This window comes from Mirounga angustirostris, unplaced genomic scaffold, assembly GCF_029215605.1.
Source record: "Mirounga angustirostris isolate CCGP_5_RB_7025 unplaced genomic scaffold, mMirAng1.0.hap1 SCAF_5, whole genome shotgun sequence".
NCBI lineage: Eukaryota > Metazoa > Chordata > Mammalia > Carnivora > Phocidae > Mirounga > Mirounga angustirostris.
This window is the reverse complement of record NW_026991713.1, coordinates 101,519,204-101,544,982: the sequence shown is the minus strand read 5'-3', so window position 1 is coordinate 101,544,982 and position 25,779 is coordinate 101,519,204. Positions and strand designations below refer to the sequence as shown.

At 36.8% G+C, this 25,779-nt stretch overlaps 1 protein-coding gene across 7 annotated transcripts in view; it reads right to left on the bottom strand.

The window, feature by feature from the left end:
- Nucleotides 1-25,779, bottom strand: part of ERC1 (ELKS/RAB6-interacting/CAST family member 1) — a 555,561-nt gene that overhangs the window by 375,148 nt on the left and 154,634 nt on the right. For all 7 annotated transcript variants that reach the window (XM_054507254.2, XM_064591742.1, XM_045874103.3 and 4 more), the window contains 4 exons: nt 15,671-15,808; nt 13,807-13,947; nt 12,687-12,827; nt 1,237-1,430 (listed from right to left, as the gene is read on the bottom strand). In XM_054507254.2, the coding sequence (XP_054363229.1) occupies nt 1,237-1,430; nt 12,687-12,827; nt 13,807-13,947; nt 15,671-15,808 (614 nt within the window). The remainder of the gene's footprint in view (nt 1-1,236; nt 1,431-12,686; nt 12,828-13,806; nt 13,948-15,670; nt 15,809-25,779) is intronic.

Here is a 25,779-nt window from a genome sequence, read left to right as displayed (position 1 = left end):
AAGAAAAATTGTGAGGGTTAGACTTTATTGTTTTAGTTTCTTGAAAATTAAAATTCTATGGGTGGGGGAATATCAAGTCTCCAGTCACCCAAAAATTTTAAACTTAGTAAACAACTTATGAAAGTCGTTTCATATTTCCCAATCTTCAAGAACATGAAAATAAAATATTCCTAAGAATCAGCTCCAAGGAGCCACATAGGTTAATGACTTCATTCTGTCACTGTTGTTTCTATTTAGAAGAATATGGGTAATGAATGAAGTTCTACTAGAAGAACTACTTCAATGTACTTGTAAATTTATGTTAAATACATGCTGTAAAAGAAGAGGTCGAAAGACATACACTTAATCTTTAGTATAAAACAGTCTACATGGGCGCCTGGGTGGCTCAGTTGGTTAAGCAACTGCCTTCGGCTCAGGTCATGATCCTGGAGTCCCTGGATCGAGTCCCGCATCGGGCTCCCTGCTCGGCAGGGAGTCTGCTTCTCCCTCTGACCCTCCCCCCTCTCATGTGCTCTCTCTCATTCTCTCTCTCTCAAATAAATAAATAAAATCTTTAAAAAAAAAAAAAAAAAAACAGTCTACAAAAAAAAAAAAAGACAAGACAGAAAACTCCAAGAGAGCTGTCGGGCTAGACCTGTAAACACAGCTCATTTTGAAGAATTCAAAGTCAAAGATCCATAAAAATCATATCCAAGTCTCTTAAATTATCCTCAAAATGTTGCTTCTTCTAAATTTGACCTATGCGCTGATGTAACAGCCTGCTTCTCCACAATACAAATTGTGTAAAGTCTAAAAATTCATAGCCGGAAGGAGCATTGGGCTCAATAAAAAAGGTCTAAGCCAAAAAAATATTACCTCCTTGAACTTGAGGTTCATTTGCTCTGTAGATAATAAAGTAATTAAAAAGCAAGTAGCTATTTGTACCCTCATGATCAGCTAGTAGAAAAGTTCAATTTCTCCATTGATGAATACTTTCTCACTTTCCAATCAATGATGCTGGTGTCTACAGCTTCCTAATATACCCCCTTTGATGTTGCCTTTCAGATGTTGCAACAATGAATTTACAATGACTTAGAATAAAAAGTAGATTAAAAAAAATAATACAAACACTCAAGAACCTAAATTCCGAGAGGCAGATATACTGAACAAGTATGCCCCCCAAAGTATACAGTTTTAAAACCATACTTTAAACCTTTCTAACAAAGTAAGTCCACCATTCAGCTTTCCTATCCTTACCTTTCCAACTCTGCGATCTTCTTATCTTTGTCATTCTTCTCATTTTCCACTTCCTTCAAGATTTCCAAGAGGCGGTCAACTTCTGCCTGGGCCTTGCTAGATTCATCTTTGAACCTGGCAATCTCTCTCTCCAACTGCTGTATTCGGTCACTCATCTCTGGACTGGCTCTGGCTTCCAATGTTGCCTCATGTGCCTACAAAGAAAAGTGTTCAAATTCTATCAGACACATATAGTGGCAGTGGGCAAACCATGTCCCAAAGGACCATCTATATTTCAACTTAAATAGAGCATTATCAAATATCTAATAGCAGGTCTTCAATTTATGAAGCTTTTCTCTGCTTAAATAGTACATAGACAAAATAGTAGTAATAAATTGAGAAATAATTGTCATGGATTTCAAATGGATTTGTATTTAGATGTACTACAGTACATATCTGAATATTAGGTCAAAAATCATATGACAAGACATGTTTTTCTGAGTGTGAGATATACAAAAAAGCCATTAGACTACTATTGATCTCTCCAAGATAATCTCTCCAATTTCTCTCAAAAAGGCATCACTAGAGATTCACTGCTGATGTTACTATAACCAATGCCAATGCTGAGATCTAATTCCCACTTGACCCTTACTTCCCTTCCCTTTTCCTATATACTGCTTTACCAACATGTATGAATCACATGGCCTGGAGCATACACAATCTATACTACAAATGTGATGCCATAAAACTGAAGTTAGGTTACAGGGCACCTGGGGGGCTCAGTCAGTTAAGTGTCTGATCCTTGGTTTCGGCTCAGGTCATGATCCCAGGGTCATGAGATCGAGCCCCACATTTGGCTCTGTGCTCAGCATGGAGTCTGCTTAAGATTCTCTCCCTCTCCCTCTGCCCCTCCCCCCACACTCTCTCAATCTTTCTCTAATAAATACATCTTTTAAAAAAAAATGAAGTTAGGTTAAGAAAATGGCTATCCACACACAGATATCCTCCTAAGACAGGATTCAGGATTTTACAAGATAACATGGAACAAACTAAGTCAGAAATCAATAGTCCCATGTAGAACCAAGAAGAATTTTCAGAATCCTGTTGCAAATATAACTAGTACCTTCAATGCATTTTGGAATGCAAAGCAATTTCAATAATTAAAAACTAATTATCAAGTCTTTAATTTTTCTCCCGAATCTCTAAAGCCATGCATGTATAATGTATTTAAAGAGAAGGTAGAGGTGAAGATGTTTTATTTTCCCTTATTTAATAGACAATGAAACATAATTAGTTCTTTAAAATGGTTTGAAAAAATATTAAAAGGGTAAATATATATTATTAGGAAATACTTCGGAAAGCTCTGATGCAAATACCTTGAATAAAAGAGAAATGTTCCTATAAATTGGGCTAAATGCTTTGTCAAAGCAAAAGCTGTACTTCTAAGATCAAGACCTTTACCAACATCTTCTGTTTCAGGTTTAATCAGTTAGGAAAATCCAGTTACTAACAGTGGCCTTTAAAAAAGATTCCACTGGCAGACATGTATTTTAATGTGTTAGCAAAATTCTAATCTAAACTGGTGTGGTTAAAAGCCACAACAAAGTAAAATCAAGAAGAAAGAGAGGCAGCCCTGAATGAATTAACTAATTAAGAATAAAACAAGGCAAAAGCAGCAGAAATGCAAACACTTCCCAAGCCTGGAGGGAAATTTTGATCTTACAGAAACTTTTCTACTTTGTATTCATCCCAATATACTTTAGAAAGGAGTCATTTTTTAAGTCTAGAGTTCCTACTTGAGGAAGGGAGAGAGAAAGTCAAGTGCATTCATTTTCTACAGAGTAGTAAAAAACCACTCATAAAAAAATACAGAAAAAACATCAACCAGGGCTTTATGGCACTACTCTGTCACAACACTTATTGGCCGGAATGGGTGGCTTAATACTATTTCAGGATCCTAAAGGGAGAAAAGTCAGTAAGAAAAGAAGAAAAAAAGGTAGAAGGAAATGGTATAAGAAAAGAACAAGCAAGGGGCGCCTGGGTGGCTCAGTCGTTAAGCGTCTGCCTTCGGCTCAGGTCATGATCTCAGGGTCCTGGGATCGAGCCCCGCATCGGGCTCCCTGCTCAGCAGGAGGCCTGCTTCTCCCTCTCCACCCCCCCGCTTGTGTTCCCTCTCTCGCTGTATCTCTGTCAAATAAATAAAAATCTTTAAAAAAAAAAAAAAAGAAAAGAACAAGCAAGAGAAAGAGAGTAAAAGATCAAAAATATAATTTTTAAAAACTTGTGATAAAAAAAATTCTCCAGAAAGAGATATTTCTTCCCAGAGGGAAAAAAAAAGAATTTAGCACTTTTTACAGTTCTCGTAATTCAGAAGTTGAATTTCAATGCTTTCCTTAATAATTCTGAGGTCATTATCTCATGCAGAAGACATAAAATATGGAAATTCACCTACAGGGCATAAATTCCTAAGCTAGAAGTGTTTCTGTTCCATTTCCACTCTGTTCTATTTTTGTGTTAGTACTGTACTGTCTTGATCACTACAGCTTTTTAATATAACTTGAAGTCCAGAATTGTGATGCCTCCAGCTTTGCTTTTCTTTTTCAAGATTGCTTTGGCTATTCAGGGTCTTCAGTAGTTCCATACAAATTTTAGGACTGTTTGTTCTAACTCTGTGGAAAAACTCTAGTGGTATTTTTTTTTAATATTTTATTTCTTTATTTGAGAGAGAGAGAGAGCACGCACAAGGGGTCGGGGGGCAGAGGGAGAGGGAGAAGCAGGCTCCCTGCTGAGCAGAGGGCCCGATGTAGGGCTCAATACCAGGACCTGAGCTGAAGGTAGATGCTTAACTGACTGAGCCACCCAGGCAACCCTGCTGGTGGTATTTTGATAGGCATTGCATTAAATGTGTAGATTGCTTTGGGTAATACAGACATTCTAACAATATTTGTTCTTCCAATCCATAAGCATGGAATGTCTTTCCATTTCTTTGTGTCATCTACAATTTCTTTCATCAGTGTTTTATAATTCTCAGAGTACAAGTCTTTCACCTCTTTGGTTAGGTTCATTCCTAGGGATCTTACTTGTTTTTGGTACAACTGTAAATGGGATTGATTCCTTAATTTCTCTTTTTGTTGTTCATTATTGGTATATAGAAATACAACAGATTTCTCAACGTTATTTTATATCCTTGTGACTTTACTGAATTCATTGATCAGTTCTAGCAGTTTTTTCGTGGAGTCTTTCAGGTTTTCTATGTTTATAAACTATCAAGTGATCTGCAAATAGTGAAAATTTGACTTCTTCCTTACCAATTTGGATGCCTTTTATTTCTTTTTGTTGTCTGATTGCTGTGGCTAGGACTTCCCGTACTATGTTAAATAACTATAGTGAGAGTAGACATCCCTGTCTTGTTCCTGACCTTAGAGGCACTGAGGATGACATTAGCTGTGGGTTTTTTGTATTTGCCTTTATTTTGTTGAGGTATGTTCCCTTTAGACCTACTTTGTTGAGGGTTTGTATCATGAATGGATGTTATACTTTGTCAAATGCTTTTTCTCCATCTACTGAAATGATCATATGGTTCTTTTCTTTTATTATTGTGGTGTATCACATTGATTGATTTGTGTTTTTTTTTTTTTTTGATTGATTTGTGAATATTGAACCACACCTGCAAACCAGGAATAAATGCTACTTGACTGTGGTGAATGACTTTTTTTAATGTATTGTTGTGTTTGGTTTGCTAGTATTTTATTAAGGATTTCTGCATCCAGGTTCATCAGGGATACTGGCCTACAGTTCTCTGTTTTAGTGGAGTCTTTATCTGGTTTTGGTAATCAGGGTAATGCTGGCCTCACAGAATGAATTTGGAAGTTTTCCTTCCTTCTCTGTTTTTTGGAATAGTTTGAGAAGAAAAAAAAGAGAAATAAGTATAGTGGGGATGTACAGAAAAGAGAACTCTTATACACTGTTGGTGGGAATGCAATTCGATACAGTCACTATGGAAACAGTATGAAGCTTCCTCAAAAAGTTAAAAACAGAACTACCATATGATCCAGGAATTCTGCTTCAGGGTATATATCCAAAGGAAACAAAATCACTATCTCGAAAAGATTATCCATACCCGCAAATTCATTGCAGCATTATTTATAGTAGTCAAGACAGGAATCAACCTAAGTGTCCACTGATGGATGAATGGATAAAGCAGTCATGGTACATATACAGAATGGAATACTATTTACCCATTAAAAAAAAGAAGGAATTCCTTCCATTTGTAACAACATGGATGGAGCTTGAGGGCATTATGCAAAATGAAGTATGTCACAGAGAAAGAGAAATATTACATGATCTTGCTTATATGTGGAATCTAAACAACTGAACTCAGACAAACAGAGAACAGATGGCTGGTTACCAGGGGAAGGGAGAGGAGTGTGTGAAATGGGTGAAAGTGGTCAAAGAGTACAAACTTCCAATTATAAGATGGTAAAGTTCGCAGGATGTACTACACAGCATGGTGACTATGGTTAACAATACTGTTTTATTAGAAAATTGTTGAGAGAGTAAATTTTAAAAGTTCCCACAAACAAAAAATAAATTGTATCTATATAAAAAAGTAAACAAAAATAAACCTACAAATAAGCTATAAAACAAAACAAAACAAAATGCTAATGTAGAAAACAAAGACAACAAAATCCTAGGCCTAGTAAGCTCCTAAAGAATTAAAATTGTAGGGACGCCTGGGTGGCTCAGTCAGTTAAGCGTATGCCTTCGGCTCAGGTCATTGATCCCGGGGTCCTGGGATCGTGCCCCACATCGGGCTCCCTGCTCAGTGGGAAATCTGCTTCTCCCTCTGCCTGCCGCTCCCCCTGCTTGTGCTCACTCTCTCTCTCTCTGACAAATAAATAAAATCTTTAAAAAGAATTAAAATTATAGCAAATAAAAAAACTGAAAAATCATCTGACGATATTTGGCTCTATTTTTTTTTTTTAGATAGAATTGACATATAACATTACATTAGTTACAGGTGTACACCATAATGATTTGACATATGTATAGTATACTGTGAAATGATCACCACAATATATCTAATTAACATCTATTACTACAAAGTTACAAATAATTCCCCTCTTGTGATGAGAACTTTTAAGATCTACTCTTAGCAAATTTCAAATATACATAAAGTATTATTAACTATAATCACCATGCTGTACACTATATCCCTGGACTTATTTATTTTATAACTGGAAGTTTTTACCTTCTGACCCGCTTCACCCATTTCACCCACATGCCACCACTCCCCCTGCATCACCTCCTGGCAACCACCAATCTGTTCTTTATATCTATGGGTTCAGGTTATTTTTGTTTTTACATTCCACATATAAGTGAGATCATATGGTATTTGTCTTTCTCTATTTCACTGCCCTGCTTTTAAAATGTAATAGTGCTAGGGAAGTATTTATCTACTAGAATGAGATAAAATCTGAAGCACAATATTTAACAATTGTTCTGAGTCTTATTACATCTTATTGCTTCTTATCTCAATCTTACATTAGGAAATACACTCTCATTTATTCTAAGATATATTTTAAAGTCAAAGGTTTTTCTCTTCTTTCTTGAGAGGTAGTTTCCAATATAAATTAATGAGTTTAGAAAACATTTTGATAATATAAAAAAAAGTTCATTTGACATCTAGTAGAACTAAAAAAGCTATATAAAACATGTATATTGGGGGCGCCTGGGTGGCTCAGTCACTTGAGCCTCCAACTCTTGATTTCAGCTCAGGTCATGATGTCAGGGCCCTGGGTCGAGCTCCGTATCAGGCTCCCCACTCAGCGGGGAATCTGCTTACCAACCTCTCCCTCCACCCCTCCCCCCACTCATGCACGCACACCCTCACCCTCTGAAATAAATAAATAAATAAATAGCCATGTATACTGTTAATTCAGACTTCTGTGATATACTCTCAAATTCCTTGGGATAGGTAACCTATTAATTCCATAAATATTTAATGTGTTAATTAATAAAACTAAAGCTGATTCCCAAACATGTTAGCAATAACTGTATTTTTATTTTAGGTTTTAGATGTTATTCTAAATAGCAAAATTCACATATGTATCTTCACAAAACAAGAATGCATAGGTCTGTCCCATATGGAAAACTGTTGTAACTTCAGCCCCAACATGTAAAAAGTCTGGAAGTCATCACTACCATTCTTAAAACAAGAAGAAGTTAAAAAACTGAAAATCAATTACTTTTCTTGGACCTATCAGAGAACTGAGGTCAAGGGGCAAACTACAACTCCAAAATCAAGAGACGCAGGCAAATGCAGAGGGTCATAGTTGAGATCTACCCACCTGGAGCAAAGCTGTTGGTAGAAACACTTCAATGGTGACTTTGAGGAATTACTAGAGGCTGAGTGTGGATGAGCATGACAGTGAAAAAGTCCTAGAAGCTGCAGTTTAGGGCAGTTTATTTTATTTTATTTTTTTTTTTTTTAAAGATTTTATTTATTTATTTGAGAGAGAGAGAATGAGAGAGAGCACATGAGAGTGGCGAGGGTCAGAGGGAGAAGCAGACTCCCCGCCGAGCAGGGAGCCCGATGCGGGACTCGATCCAGGGACTCCAGGATCATGACCTGAGCCGAAGGCAGTCGCTTAACCAACTGAGCCACCCAGGCGCCCCAGGGCAGTTTATTTTAATGAACTTTACATCCAGGAACCCCACTAGGTTCTCACAGTGAAGAACTGACAAAAATCCCTTTGTGGTTCTGGTAAGGGTATGGGGGGCAATAATTGTGAAATATGCCCAAACTGTACTCTACCCAAAGGCAGACTCTCCAGGAGTAAAGATTTTAACAGAGTTTTATCCCACCTGGCAGATGGGCATTTCTCCCATTCTAGCCCCCTCTAGCTAAGGGGGAAAACCTTTGTGAAGGTCACAGCCAGGGACACAGGCTCATAAAAGACCAAGACTTAATCATTAGACTATAGAAAGTTTATCTTCCCTCTCACCTTACCATCACACCAACAGGGTTCCAGTATAATAACAAAGGATAACAGCTGAAAGAGCTACAAGATGCAGACTGTCTCTGAAGAGAGAAACCCAAAGTCAACAGAGATGAGAATACTAGAAGAATTTGAAGCCTCTGGCACCTACAGCCACCGCAAACATGAAATACAGCTCAACATCTAGCCAGACTAAAACCTTAGTTTTAGGATGCCTATTTACCCACATCCTGATATGCCTATTTACCCACTATCTGATACAACATATCTGGCTTTCAACAAAAAAATTACAAGGTATGCTAAAAGGCAAGAAAAGACATAGTCTGAAGACAAAGAGCAAGCATCAGAACCAGACTCAGATATTTTACACTGATGCTGGAATTAATCAGACAGGGAATTTAAAATAACTGATTAACAGTTAAGGTCTCTAATGAGAAGAGTAGGCAATATCCAAGAAAAGATGGGTAATATAATCAGAGAGATGGACACTCTAAGAAAGACTCCAAAGGAAATTCTAGGTATAAAAAACACGTAAGAAAAACTAATGCCTTTGATGGACTAATTAGTAGACCAGATATAGTTGAAGAAAGAATCAGTAAGCTTAAAGACAGGTCAATAGAAACTTCTGAAAATGATGACCTGAGTGGTCAGTCAGTTGAGTGTCTGCCTTCAGCTCAGGTCATGATCTCAAGGTTCTGGGACTGAGCCCCACATTGGGCATCCTGCTCGGCAGGGAGTCTGCTTCTCCCTCTCCCTCTGCCTCTGCCCCTTCCCCCTCTGCTTGTGCTCTCTCTCAAATAAATAAAATCTTTAAAAAAAAAAGAAAGAAACTTCCCAAAATAAAATGAAAAGAGAAAAAAACAGTAATAAAAAGAACAGTACAGAACATTCAGGAACTATGGAGCAATTTCAAAAGGTGCAATATATACATAACTGGAATACGAAAAGGAAAAGAAACAAGAAGAAATATTATAAGTAATAATGGCTGATAATTTTCCAAAGTTAAGGACACACACCAAATCAGGAAGCTCAGAACACCAGGCAATATAAATTCTAAACACCTATACATAGGCACATCGTATTAAAATTGTAGAAAATGAAAGACAAAGAAAAAAGCTTAAAAAAAGTCAGAGGGGGAAAAAACACCTTACCTATAGAACAACAATGTTAAGAACTACAGTAGACTTCTCATCAGAAATCACATAAAAAGATATCAGAGTGAAACCTTTAAAGTGTTACAGAGAAAAAAAACCCCACCAATCTAGAAACCCATAACCAGTGTTATTATCTCTCAAAAGTGAACGAGAAATAGAGACTTTCTTAAACTAATAAAAACTGAGAAATTCACAGCCAGGAGACCTACCGTGCAAAAATATATTAAAAGAAGTTCTTCGGGGGGCACCTGGGTGGTTCAGTCGGTTAAGTGTCCAACTCTTGATTTCAGGTCAGGTCATGATCTCAAGGTCGTGAGATGGAGCCACACATTGGGAGTGGAGCCTGCTAAAGATTCTCTTTCTCCCTCTGCCCCTCCCCCACCACACTCATGCTCTCTCTCTCAAAAAGAAAAAAAAAGTTCTCAGGCAGAAGAAAATTATATAGGTCAGAAACTCACATATACATAAAGAAAGAGAACTGGAGAAGGAATAAAGCTAAAACTACATCTTCTATTATTCTTATTCTTCATCTAAAAGGTAATGCTTTAAAGTAATAATAGTAATGTATTAGGTGATTATCATATATGGATAAATGAATGATAACAATGTCATCAGGGAAGGGAGGAAGGAATTGGGAGTATTCTGTTGTATGTACCTGCATAACACATAAAGTGATAACATTTTTTTGAAAGTGAATTTAGATTAAAAATGTCTTACTGCCTGATTTTTTGATATGACACCTAAAGCACAGGCAACAAAAGCAAAAATAGGTGGACTGCATCAAACTAAATAGCTTCTATACAGCAAAGAAAACTATCAACAAAATGAAAAGGCAACCTACAGAATGGGAGAAAATATTTGAAAACCTTATAGCTGACAAGGGGTTAATATTCAAAATATATAAGGAACTCATACAACTTAATAGCACAAACACAAATAATCCCATTAAAACGGGTGAAGGACCTGAACAGATATTCTTCCAAAGAAGACAGACCAATGGCCAGCAGGTACATGAAAAGTAGCTCAACATCACTAACCATCAAGGAAATGCAAATCAAAACCACAGTGAGATAACAACTAACATCTGTTAGAATGGCTATCATCAAAAAGACTAGAAATAAGAGTTGGCAAGAGTATGAAGAAAAAGGAACCCTTGTACCCTGTTGGTGTGAATGCAAATTCATACAGCCATTATGGAAAACAGTACGAAGCTTCCTCAGAAATTCTTAAATGGAGCTAGTATATGATCCAGCAATCCCACTCCTGGATATATATCCAAAAGAAATGAAATCAGTATCTCAAAGAGGTATCTGCACTCTCATGTTCATTGCAGCATTACGCACAAGAGCCAAGATACTGAAAGACTCTAAGTGTCCATCAGTAGATGAATGGATAAAGGAAATACGATGTGTGTGTGTATACTCAAATACTATTTAATCATAAAAAGAAAGTAGGTCTTGTCATTTGTGACTACATGGATGAACATGGAGGACATTATGCTAAGTAAAATTAAGCTAGACACAGAAAGACAAATACTGTATGATCTCATTTATATGTAGAATCTAAAAAAGCTGAACTCATTGAAGCAAAATAGAATGGTGGTTGTCAGAGGCTGGAGGATGGAAAAATGAGAAGGTGATCAAAGAAGGGTATAAATTTTCAGTTGTAAGATCAATAAGCTCTGGGAATCTAATGTACAGGATGGTGACCATACTTAATAATGCTGTATTGTATACCTGAAATTTGCTAAGAGTATTAAAAAGTGCTCTCACCACAAAAAAATAAAACAGTATTATGTGAGGTAATGAATGTGTTAACTAGTTTGTGGTAATCATTTCACAATGTATACACAAATCATCATGTTGTACGCCTTAAATATATACAATTTTTATTTGTTAATTATATCTCAGTAAAGTTGGGGGTTAAGTCAAAAATGTATATGGCAAACTTTAGGGTAATCACTTGAAAAAATTTAAGAAATATAACTGATATGCTAAAAGCAACAAGAAAATGGAATTATATAAAATGCTCAATTAAAAGAGGGGAGAAAAAGCAAAAAAACAAATGAAACATACGGAAAACTACAGTATCAACCTCCTTGTTAGAGTTGGGCATTGTGGAAGGAGTATAATAGGAAAATATCAATAATGAATTAAAATGAAAGAAAATATCATCCAGAATGAAACAAGGGAAAATATGAAAAGAAAACTGGCCATTAGTAAAACAGGTAATAAACCGAAGTAGGGGGAAGCCATCAACCTCCTCCACCCAAAGATAACTTTATTTTTTCTCATAAACCTAAATATAAAGTCCAAGATAAGAGACTATGGTAACAAAGAGGTTAAAAATAAACAAACAGAAAGAAAATGTGGGATTGTCACAAACAGGGGAATTTGGAATATGAATGAATAATATTACTCTTGATAGTTACCGCTCTGTTTTATAACCCTAAATACACATAAGCAGCTTCATCTTCGATATTCAGGTTTTATATAGAAAACTACCTCCACCTTTTCAGTGAGGAAAAAAAGCCAGCTAAAATGTGAATTGGTCATAATCAGAATCCGTAATCTCATACACAGAATTCTCCTACTTATTCGCAATAACTTTAAGATCCTAGATTTTCTTTCTTTCTTTAGCCTAAAAACATGACTTTACTTTTGACATACCCTACATGAAGATTCACTATAAGGGTATCATGTTGAATACACCCAATATATGGAAAGAGAACAAGACTTAAAGTGTTGAGACTAGGCTGCACCCTTTCTTATTAGTCATCAATATCAACTGGCCTCAGTTAACGTAATTGCTCAAAAGTCATAGCTCCAATTCTCACAGAGTTGGTAGCTCAGAGATTAGAAATATGAAAGTGTTCTGAAAACTACAAACTGCCATATACATCTTAGAGGGAAATAAATCAAAGAAATGGAAAATAAATATCTGTACCACATCCTAATACTCGCCAGTATGGGTGACTATCATTGCTAGATTATCTCCTTCTAGGAAGCTCAATGCTAATGGAAGGAACATATCAGAAAATGAAGATTTTTACATTGTGGTCTTATACTTTGTCCATAAAGGAGCTGCATTTTTTAATCTTTCTCTAAACTGTCAATTTTCTAAGAGTTTGAGGATGCTCAGTAGTAAAATAAAAGAGGACAAGACCATTAAGAGAACTGATGAAGGTATAAATGATATTTTGAACTGTGGGGGATTTTTACATCATTGGTAATTTATTACACATTGAACACTGCAGAGCTCTCTACTCTGTTCTTATTTAAAGCAAAGTAAGAAAAGTGGAAAAATTTTCTTTAACCTTTTTCAATTGTGATTCCATCTTCAGACACTCCTCCTTCTTCTGTTCCAAAGCAATCTCCAGTGACTTAAGCCGTGAGTCCTTTTTCAGTCCTGAGGAAGCCAGGGAAGAAGCATGCTCTTTCAGATCCAAGAGTGAAGCCTGAAAGAAGCAACACACATCTAGAATAAATACTAAGTACAAACAAAATAAAAATGTAAATTTTAAAATTTATTATCTTGGTGGCTTGTAGTTTCTATTTATTACTATATACTGACAATTCCATTTCAAGAACATTCATGAAATATAAAACAATGTCAGCTTCAGCTTTCAAGTCCTAACTAAAGTAAGTTGAATTCCCAAGAAATACCAACTGAATTGTGACTTAAAGAGTTCTATCAATACATATCCATTCCCATAAAATAAATGGAAGTAGATCAAGCTTCATGAATGAAACTAGTCACTAGCAGTAGTACTCACTACTAGTTACTGTAGTAGCTACACTGACGTAAATATAAAATACTTTTCCCTTTTAGAAGGAAAGTTCCACCACAAACTTAAATTTCCATAAATTGCCTTAAAGATACTAGAAAGAAAATCGGAGAGTGTCCCTAAAGCTCAGGCATTATTACATGATCACAAGGCAGTATTTTTACTATTTGTGTCACATTAACAGGATCTTCCAAAAGCAAGACCAAAATATACTAAGTCACCTAAATGGTCAGCAATCACTTAAGATTTCTCTGCCAGTACTGAGACGCACTTGAAGACATATTGTAAATAAGCAGCCCTCCTCCATCTGCATATTCTTTTATCTATCACCTTTCTTACCATTAGCACAGTATTTTTCCATGTGTAACTGTTTCAGTTATTTCAGGATCTATAAAAATGTCATTAACAAGTAAGAAACCAACTCGTAACATATTGAAAAAGCTAAACTTGGGAAATGAATGATCCAATAGCCATTATGTCTCTGCAAAGCTTCCCAAAATACCCCTTAACATCTTCTGAAAAGGCCTGCTATAAGAATATTAAGAAAATCTTCCATCAAATACATTTTTATATGCATTATGTAAACACCAACAACATATACATACAACGCACTAAGCAAACCAAATCATTCTATTTTGGTGATCTTAACCTCTTTTTCTGAGAGGTCGCCTTGCAATAAGCTGACTTTTTCTTTCAAGTCTTTAAGATCTTTTTTGTAGTTATCAATTTCCTCTTGCTTCTCTCGTTCATCTCTGTCCCGCTGCTCCTTTAAGCGTTCAATTGTCCGCTCCTGATGAGAGAACACGTCAATCCGTAAGAAAATTCCTTTCATATTTCTATCATATGACTCTAATTCAGCTTTTAGCTGATAAATTTCACACTTTCATGCTCCATTCAAAAGACAGTGATAAGTTGTTAATAATCTACTTTTCAAGGAATTCATACTTCCTACCTCTCTTGCAATAATAAAGATGTGGCTTTGTTCTTTTGATTCCCCTAGGTTTCTTTTCCTATAATCTCAAATAGTATTAGAAGTCCTTAAAGTATTCTTTTGGAATAATCCCCTTTATTCAACTCCCAAGTATCCAAAAACTTTACACACATACAGCCCTAAGGGTGATAAGTAACAAATATTTCTTTTTTATATGTAATTCACGTGTTGCCCACAAGGCAATGGAAACAACTCAACTCAAAATTCACGTACAAAAAAGGAAGAGATTTGGGAGATTATGATATGTTGAGCTTAGAGCATAAAAAAGTGGGGGGAAAAGAGAGAATCCATTAAAATTTCTGTCAACAGATACTCAGGAAGTCTAAAAGTTGAAGCAATTTAAGTATATTTCTGGTTATTATTTCTGACTGTATTCAGGGATCAAGCCTTGATCCCTGGCACATAGCCTGAAGCATTATGAGTCCAAGAGGCTTAAGGAACAGTGACCCTATTCCTTTAAAAAAAGAAAAAAAAACCATCTTATCAGGGGGCACCTGGGTGGCGCAGTCGGTTAAGCAGCTGCCTTCAGCTCAGGTCATGATCCCAGGGTCCTGGGATTGAGCCCCACATCAGGCTCCCTGCTGAGGGAGCCTGCTTCTCCCTCTCCTTCTGCCTGCCTCTTTGCCTACTTGTGCTCTCTGTCTGTCAAATAAATAAATAAAATCTTTTTTAAAAACCCTATTAAAATGCCCCACCAAGATTCCTTGAACCTCCTTCCAAGACATTAACACCTAACTGGCTGGGCCACTTCTTTATTTACTCAACTATTCCTGAAAAATTAGGTTTGCTCATGAACAAAAATGAAGTAGCAAGGCCAAGATTAGAAAAACAACATGTTGTATTAATAACTAAAATCCAAGACTATATTAGGTATCAACATTGTACAGTAAAGGAGAACTATTTATATGTTGCTTCCTAATGGTCAATGTCTGATATTCCCACATCCCCAAATTCTAGTTGATGAGATAAATAAAAAGAACTTTTCTTTTTCTTCAGAAGAGAGTAAATGGGAATGTATGGCTTAGTCTTTAGAAATTTCAGCCACTGGGGGCACCTGGGTGGCACAGGTGGTTAAGTGTCTGACTCTTGGTTTCGGCTCAGGTCATGATCTCAGGTTGGTGAGATCAAGTCCCACATCAGGCTCCTAGCTCAGTGTGGAGTCTGCTTATCTCTCCCTCTCCCTCTGCCCCTACCCACCTCTCTCTCTAAAATAAATATAGCAATGAAAGAAGAGGGGAGGGGAGGGGAGGAGAAGAGAGGGGAAGGGAGGGGGAAAACTGTCAGCCACTACCCTCTAGTGTGAAATCCACCTTGCCTAGCAACAGATGCTTAAGTTGACAAAAACAAAATGGATTTTCTATCCCTTTATACTATCTACGACAGCAGCAGTACAGAAAGCTCTTTTCTCTTTTGCCCTAAGGGATTTCTTCTTTTATATCCAAGTCTCATTACTAGAGAAAATTTTAGATTAATGAGGAAGCAGAGCAAACGTGTCTACGGAGAGTCCAAACCAGTCACTCACTTTCTCTGCAAGGGCCTCCTCCAAAGTTGTCAAGGCTGTGTCGGTGTTGGTAGTGTCAGCCTGCAACGATTTGACTCGTTCTTTCAAGCTGCTCATTTGCTTCTCCTTATCTCTAAGTTGCTCTTGAAGATTTTCAATCTAAGTGTGGGGGAAAAAAACGAAATTAAGAGAAATACAAATAGTCACAATAAAAATCATTTTAAGTTGGAAACAGGTAGACCAGGGTTGTCTCTGAGTGTATGTTCCATAGAAATAATTTAATACTAGGGTTTCAGAACTGCATGCAAAATTTTCAAGACAGAACTTACAGGCAGAACACAGAAAAGACACCCATGTAGCTATGGACATTTATGCATATACATAAATCTCTAAAAAAATAAGGGAAGTAGCTAGAGAGAAAAGAGCCAACATATAGAGATGGGATTGAGGGAGGAATATAGGGAAGACATGAGAAATGGGATTACTTCAATAATGACACTGTAAATCACTTCACAGTGAATTGAGGATTAGAACAAGACAGTAAGAAAGACAAATCAGCTGTATAAAGAAAAATTGTTTTTTTTTTTAAGATTTTATTTATTTATTTGAGAGAGAGAATGAGATAGAGAGAGCATGAGAGTGGGGAGGGTCAGAGGGAGAAGCAGACTCCCTGCTGAGCAGGGAGCCTGATGCGGGACTCGATCCCGGGACTCCAGGACCATGACCTGAGCCAAAGGCAGTCGCTCAACCAACTGAGCCACCCAGGCGCCCAAGAAAAATTGTTCTTAAATGCTAGTGTTAAAATATATTTTTATATCACCTTTTATCTAAACATGAAGCATTTTCAATGAAATTCCTTATTGTAGTTTTTCATTCCTTCATACACATCTGTAATGCATTCATTTACTCAAAGAAATATTTATTCAATTCTTTATATTACCAGGCACTAGTTGTACAAAGAAAAATGAATAGACCGATTTTTATTGTTATAAGATGGTAAGAGAACTCACCATTATGTAGCTGAATCCAAGCTATGGATGGCCCTGTGTGCAATCTAAAGAGCACAAATTTTATTCTAGACAGATGGCAACCATTAGGTATTTTTAAGCAAAGAAATAGTCTGGTCAGTTCTGCATTTTAGATAGATAATTCTGATGGCTGTGAAGAAAAAATTTAAGGGGACTTGCATAGAGACATGGAAAATAATTAGAGTTTATCAATTCAGGTAAGAGATACTGAAGATTGGGCGCCTGGGTGGCTCAGTTGGTTAAGCAACTGCCTTCGGCACAGGTCATGATCCTGGAGTCCCAGGATCGAGTCCCACATTGGGCTCCCTGCTCAGCGGGGAGTCTGCTTTTCCCTCTGATCCTCCCCCTCTCATGCTTTCTGTCTCCCATTCTCTCTCAGATAAATAAATAAAATCTTAAAAAAAAAAAAAAAGAGAGATACTGAAGATTAAAAAGCTAAGAGAGATGGAAAAGAGGGCGTGGGTTTGAGAAACATTATAGAGATAGCATGTTATCATGGGGGATTAAAGTACATATATGAAAAACACTGAGAAAAAAATATTTAGGAATTGTAGAGAGATAGTCTTAATAAACTAAAAGAAAATAAGGCAATTACTGTAGAACTCACAAACTTCATTCATTCATTCAACACATACTTGAGCTCTTGCTATGTGCCAGAAACTCTTCTAGGTGTTGAGAATATAGAAATAATCAAAACAGACAAAAAAATCTCTATCCTCAAAAAGATAACATCCTAATACAGCAGACAATAAATGAATGAAATAAACACAGTAATTAAGATGGTAATAAGTTCTCAAGAGAAAAATTAAGCAGGAGAATATAAATTAGTCCCCTCTTGAGCTAATACTAGAGCTAGCTGGTATGTTTCACATGGCTTTCAAAAAGCAACATAAATGTTATCTCCTTTGAAAAGATTTCCTTGCTCTTACCTCTATGAGAATAAAATGCTCTTTGTACTCTATCACACATATACATGTTATATATACATACATACATACACTCTCTCCATTCTTTCATCTATCTATATGTTTACCACCTTTATCTCTATTTATCCCATCTATATATACATTTTAACACTAATCCCTGACCGTATTGTAATTCTTTGTTTGATACATGTCTCCATAAGGAGACTGAATCCTGTTCCTCTACCCCAGTTTTCTATCTTCATATCTGGCACACACTAGGTGTATAATAAATATCAGTTCATTAATCAGTAAATGAATAATATATAAGCTTGGACTTCTAGAAACTGTATTTAGGCGTACACATAAACTCCTGCCAAGAATGGAACTACAAAAGAAGCCTAGATACTGGCTAACAGACACATGAAAAGATGCTCAATATCACTCATCCTCAGGAAATACAAATCAAAACCACAACGAGATACCACCTTACACCTGTCAGAATGGCTAAAATTAACAACACAAGAAACAACAGATGTTGGCGAGGATACGGAGAAAGGGAACTCTCTCAACACTACTGGTGGGAATGCAAACTGGTGCAGTCACTCTGGAGAACACTATGGAGGTTCCTCAAAAAGTTAAAAATAGGAGCACCTGGTTGGCTCAGTTGGTTAAGCATCTGCCTTCGGCTCGAGTCATGATCCCAGGGTCCTGGGATCGAGTCCCGCATCAGGCTCCCTGCTAGGCGGGGAGCCTGCTTCTCCCTCTGCCTCTGCCTCTGCCTCTCTCTCTCTCTGACTCTCATGAATGAATAAATAAAACATTTAAAAAAAAAAAAGTTAAAAATAGAACAACCCTATGACCTAGCGATTGCACTAGTAGGTATTTACTCAAAGGATACAAAAACACTGATTCGAAGGGGCACATATATCCCGATATTTATAGCAGCATTATCTACAATAGCCACATTATGGAAAGAGCCCAAATGTCCATCATCTGATGAATGGATAAAGAAGATGTGGTATATATGTTCAATGGAATATTACTCAGCCATTAAAAAGAATGAAATTTTGCCATTTGCCATGATGTGGATGGAGCCAGAGTGTATTATGCCAAGAGCAATCAGTCAGTCAGAGAAAGACAAATACCATATTTCACTCATATGTGAAATTTAAGAAATAAAACAGATGGTCATAGGGGAAAGGAAAAAAAGAGAGAGAGAAAGGCAAACCATAAAAGAGTTTTTAACTATAAAAGAGTTTTAACTATAGAAAACAAACTGATGGTTACCAGAGGAGAGGTGGGGGGGATGGGCTAAATGTGTGATGGGTATTAAGGAGGGCAGTTATTGTGATGAACACTGCACATTGTATGTAAATGATAAATTACTAAATTCTACTCCTGAAAATATTACACTATATGTTAACTAGAATTTAATAAAAACTTGAAACAAAACAAAAGAAGTCTAGATACAATGTTCAGATAACTTCTGCATTAATCAATTTAATATAAGCTCATTTAGGAACTGCCTCATTCTACAGGGAAAGAGAAAAAGTCTCTCTCTAGAGTCAATAAGAATTCCACAAGCAGGGCGCCTGGGTGGCTCAGATGGTTAAGCGTCTGCTTTCGGCTCAGGTCATGATCTCAGGGTCCTGGGATCGAGCCCCGCATCGGGCTCCCTGCTCAGCACGAGGCCTGCTTCTCCCTCTCCACTCCCTCTGCTTGTGTTCCCTCTCTCGCTATATCTCTCTCTGTCAAATAAATAAAAATCTTAAAAAAAAAAAAGAATTCCACAAGCAGGGTGCCTGGGTGGCTCAGATGGTTAAGCGTCTGCCTTCGGCTCAGGTCATGATCCCAGGGTCCTGGGATCGAGTCCCGCATCGGGCTCCCTGCTCAGCAGGGAGCCTGCTTCTCCCTCTCCCTCTGCCTCTGCCTCTCTCTCTCTCTCCCTGTCTCTCATGAATAAATAAATAAAAATCTAAAAAAAAAAAAAAAAAAAAGAATTCCACAAGCAGAACAAATAAGCTCTGCAAAAAGATCTGGTAAATTTAGAATAAGATACCATAAATACTGTATAAGGCTTAGATTTTTATTCTTTAACAATGAAATAATCATACAGGTAAACCACTAAAATGCCTGAAATGGGCTCCAGTCTTTTCAATGCCATTAAAAGTTCAAAAGCTACTGTCAGAGAAAAGACCATCACAGATGAAAATCATTAGTCTTCCTTTAATCAGACACCACTATTAGAATCTCATATGGATTAATACTTAGGTAAACTCACAACCACTAAAGAGAATTTTGCCACTCAAAATCTAATACTCCATATACAGAGAATGTAATGCCCTGGTGTGTACATGTTTAACCAGCTATGCATGTCATTCCAGTTGCTAACATATAAGCCTTATTAAGCAAATAAAAGATAAAATCACACTGCCAATTAGAATTTCTTGTCAAGAAAGGACAGTACAAGAGCCATTTTTTAAAATGAAATTTCACAGAACCAACCAAGTTTGACATACAAGAAAACAGATTTGTTTTAGGAGCCCACCTAATATACAAATAGCCCTTACACGCATCATAAGGATAAAACCCTTCTTTCCGCCACTCCCTCATCATCAGCATCTAAGAAAGAAATTAAGTTGAACTGCTGACAATACCACTCATATAATTTATATGCAGTCACACTATTAAAGGAATCCATTCTTCTTTGCGGGCAAAAACTTTTCATAATATACTCAGGTGGAGAAGCTGCTAAACTTGGTAAAATCCCCATTAACAAGTTCTCCCTAAGCTACTTTCTTTTTCAATTACCCAGCTGTCTAAACAGATTGTTGAGTTGGAGGGGAGGAAAAGGATGGCTATTCACTTCTAAAGAGGAGGAATAAACATTCCATAGTGAAAAGAACTGACAAAATGAAGGACAGTAGACAATAAAATTGCCTCTTTTGGGCAAGTTGCCATCAGCAAGGAAGACCTGAAATAGACACAGATAAGTGCAAACTGGCCATGTAAGCACTGAATAAACCCTAAAGATGCTGTATGTGGTATGTGGGAGGAGGAGTGTGTACAAAACTACTTGTCTTTTAGTTTACCTAACAACATGATGGATAGCATGAGCCCTACGGAGAGCTGCTGTTACACATCCTCACTATGGTTGTGATTCAAAATCATGCTCTTAACTAATGTTGACAATGTAAAAGCTGATCATCCAGATAGTGTCATATCATGGCATTTCAGTACTTATTATGCAATTCCTATAAAACATACAGTTTCCTATTTCTATACTAAATTCAATTATCCACAGGATCTAAAATAAATGATTTACAAAAAAGCTTTGACTACAATATCCAAGAAAAAAACTGGATCAGTTGTGCACAAACTTGAATGTGAACAATAAAAATGATTTGGAATCATGTTAAGTGGAAAAATACTCCTTTAAATATGCTTGGGCTATCTGCAAAAAATAAAACCAAAAAACAAAACAAAAAAAACAGAACAACAACAACAACAACAACAAACCCCAAAAAACCCCTCTCCCTTTTCTAGGAACAGAAACCACAGAATCCCTAAAATAACAATATAAGAATAATAATAATGGTGGTGGTGGTGAGGAGGAGGCGGTGATAACAGGTGATAACTAACACTTAAAAAGAACATGGTATTCTCATGGGGCACCCGGGTGGCTCAATCGGTTAAGCGTCTGCCTTTGGCTCAGGTCATGATCTCAGGGTCCTGGGATCAAGTCCCGCATCTGGCTCTCTGCTGAGCAGGGAGTCTGTTTCTCCCTCTCACTCATTCTCTCTTCCCCACCTCCTCCTCTCTCAAATAAATAAATAAAATCTTAAAAAAAAAAATAAAAGAATAAAGTATTCTTTTTAAGTCAGGCATTATTATAAGAACTTTATATATAACAACTATTTAAGCATCACCAGAAGACTATGAAATAATTACTAGGCAATCTACCTCTAGAATCCTACTCTTAATCACTATGCTATAAATATGTTCTGTAATGGAAAAAAAAAAAAAAAAACAGAAAAGACAATCATACCAATGACTCAAGCATCTTTACATAAACTGTCTCCTATTTTTAAATACTGTTTACCTAATAAACATAGTACATTTTACTATGGTCACTTATATTAAAATAGTATGCCCTACTGAAGCAAAGAATGAAGGGTGAAGGTACCAAATCACCACAAATGCAAAAGTGAATCTTCCATGGAAGGAACATATATCCAAACTCAATACATTCAAGCTAGTGGGCAGAGCCAAACACACTTGATAATCAGGATTTCAGTATCATGGTCTTATTAAAAGTCTGTGTAGCCTGACTTCCAAGGGCTAGAAAGAAGCTAGTTTGGACTAGAAAGCACTTGACAATGAAACAGTTAAGATTTAAAAAGACTTTCCCTGTCTTGTTTTTGATCATATTGAAAATCAATGACTATTACAGAAAATGACATATTTTATAATTCTATGGGCTTTTTTCCTACTTTCCACAAACCCTATCTCATACAGAAAGAGATCATGAAGTATCTATTAAGAGTGTATACTCAATTTCTGCATGAGTATAATTTTATAGAGATCAAAGGAATTGGTGCTCATTCTCTATGTCTATGTCCTTGATGATAAACAGGGAGGAGGGGCAACCAGGTTTACACCAGTTTATTATCATAGAGAAGAACTAAGAACTCAAGATTTTTTAAAAATGACTATTTATAGAAAGATGACATTTCCTTCTCTAATCATAGTATAGTTCAGTTAACTGGGTTGTAAAAAAAAAAACAAACCAAAAATAACATAATTATTATATTATATAGAGCCTTTTTCTCCTCATACAATTTTTATTTTCCGGAGAGAAAAATATATGAAACCAGAGGAAGACTAATGCCAAATGCATGCTACATGTGAATTCATCAAAGCTGCATACCAATTCCACATTGGCACAGATTTCTTGACATCTTTTGTTTTGGTTTTTATCAGGCTTGCCAGTTGTCAGGAACTATCATGTTTCAACATGGGTGATTAATACTAGTCAAGTGGAACTGATTACTCCGCCTTTGAGGTTCTAATCACTGAGTAAAGGTAAAAGAGACTTCCTCTAGGATATAGTTCTAAGGACAAGGAATCCCAAACACTTCTTGCAATCACCTACCTACTTTAAACATCATTTAAAGAATATTTTTTGATGATGTCTCCACAGTTGTTCTAAGCAGTCATCAGCATCAATTTACTGTGTGAAGCAAGTTACTCAGAGAGGCTCTGATCTTTACCTACTTTGTTAATGGTACCTTCCAGTATCAATGGCAGAAGTACAATCTGCATGAATAGTCATAACCGGGGGCAAAAAGGGATCTACAGTAATTAATAAAATATAAAAAGGAAAAATTTCCTAAGTCCCCTAATTTCTATGTCACTGTTTATCTACTACCCTATGCCCTGGCAAAAAATACCAACTAGGCACAATTATAATTTACCAAAATGAGTTTTTGCCCAGACTATTTATATTGGCCTTTAAATTTTATTTGTCCAGGGATGCCTTGGTGGCTCAGTCGGTTAAGCATCTGCCTTCAGCTCAGGTCATGATCCCAGGGTCCTGGGATTGAGTCCCGCAATCGAGTCCCGCATCAGGCTCCCTGCTCAGCGGGGAGCCTGCTACTCCCTCTTCCTCTGCTGCTCCCTCTGCTTGTATGCGCTCTCTCTCTCCTCTCTCTGTCAAATAAATAAAATCTTTAAAAAAAAGAAAAAAACGTTACTTATCCAATCATGTGTTTCCAGTGATGAGAAGACACAAGAACAACAAATCATGAGAAACTCTAAGCAATGTTTTAAACTCAGTTTACGTTGTGAAAAGCTCCCATATCTATATTGACAATTACTGTTTATGGTCTTTAATAAGCCCAGCAAAGATTTTGGTTGGTAACTATTTTTTTGGTTGAGTTTCCTTCTCAACTGTGCTGTTCTCTCATCATGTAAGTCATGGAGCGGATTACTGTAGGTAATAAATATAAAAAAATAAAATAAAAACTAGCTGGCTATGTGGTCTTGGGCAAGTTACTTATCTTTCTAATTATTTATCATAAAACAAAAGAACACTAATATCCCTTTCAATTCTAAAATACAACTGTATTCTTACAGGGAAGCTGAGAACATTTAAAAAGTAATAAACTTCATCAGAGCACCACTATATTTTATCTTAAAAACTGTTCAATTTGAACTATACAGAAAGTGTAGGTAAAACCTTTAGGAAAAGACACTCAGAGTCTACTGCTCCTGACAGATTTTATTAATTGCTGAGAGGCAAAGTAAGTTGCTTGGTAACCTTGCTTATGGGACAGATAATGGAATTAGGGACCACTTGCTTAAAGTAACTGGATAATATGAAGCAAAACTTGGGGAGACCAAAGGTCACTGCCAATCAAGATCTGCTTGGTAGACAATTCTATAAATGTCTCAAATACTTTTTTAACTGGCAGGCATATATAAAAATTTGCCTGACCTTCTGATGCTAAAATCAAACAAAGAAGATCCACAAATTCACAATGGCAATCCTTCGGAGGTGGTGACAATGGTGACACTGTACTTAGGAACTCAACTTACATCATCTATGTGAGTGGTATCCCTTTAAGTTGTGAAATAACAATGGCTATCAAGACAGAATGGCCTTACATCTAATGGTTCAGTACATTTTAGTGATGGAAGAACCCAGTATTTTTAAATAACTAAAGCAGACATACTAGGCTTAGTTTCAAAGAAAAAGCAGCCATGATTCTTGTTACTTATTAACAATAACAAAGTTGAGAAAAATCAAAGACATAACAGGTGGCTAGCTAAGTTACACATGGTCTACCCACTGGATGGAATAATATGCAACCATATACAGTTTATTAACCGAGGATATGGAAACCTGTTTATCATATAATATTACATGAAAAAGAAAAGTTATCAAAAAGTATGTACAATATTATCCCAATTTGAAGGAAGGAAAAGTTTAGTTTCACATAGAAATGTCCTTGTTAAGATTTTATTTATTTATTTGCGAGAGAGAATGAGAGACAGAGAGCACGAGAGGGAGGAGGGTCAGAGGGAGAAGCAGACTCCCCGCCAAGCAGGGAGCCCGATGCGGGACTCGATCCCCGGACTCCAGGATCATGACCTGAGCCGAAGGCAGTCGCTCAACCGACTGAGCCACCCAGGCACCCCGAAATGTCTTTGTTATAAGGTTTTTTCCATCTTTTTCAAATATTTAGAATAGACCTATACATTATTTCAATAATAATGACAAAAGCAAGAATTTTCTAAATGCTATCTAAGAAAGAAATCTTAGGATTTGTGATAAGTAATATGATTAGGATTATGACAAGAGGAGTTCTCTTATCATATGTACTTATCAACATGGGAAATCTCTAGGGATTTCTGCAGGACATGTAAGTAACTCTTCATTTAATATACACCTTTCAGGGACCAAACAAATCAAGCTGTCAGAGACTTTTGGGGGGGGGGGGTTTGCAAAGCTAAAATAAGACTGAGAAACCACTAATGAATTCAGAGAAACCCAGACTTCCAAAAACCAATGGAAATATAAGGTCTGAAGGGAATACTAATAAGATGCTTCACATATTTTGAGTCTAAATTCAAGTTCCTCTCACTAAACTTTTATTTCAGCCAAGCCTACTTTTATGCTAACTTGTACTAATACTCAACCCTAGTGTGACAAAGCTGGGTTTCCCAGGAAGCAGACCTTGAGGCAGATTTTACTATGCAAGAAGTTTATTAAAGGGTACTCTTGGGATCACTACCAGTGGAAAGGAAGGGGGTCAGGAGAGAACAGGATTGTGCAGAGGGAGAAATTCAGGGGCCACAAAGTTCCAAGGTATGCAGACAACCCCATGAGGAGCTCTGAATCCGGGATGATCTTTAAGAGTTGTCTCAAGTCAGGGCAATGGATTCAATCTCTTATATCCTACAGAGATCAATCATTGGGATTTCAATGGAAAGTGGTATGCCCTTATGCAAGGGAGTTCTCTCACCAAGGCAATCTCCATAGGGGCTAACAACTAAGGACTATGTCAAAAGCACTTCCAGCATATGAGCGAATACAACCTCAACCCTGGAGGGGTGGGGGAAGGTGCTCTGGGTCACTCATCACAGTATCCATTATACCCAGCAGCTATACTCTTTCTAGTTAAATTACAGT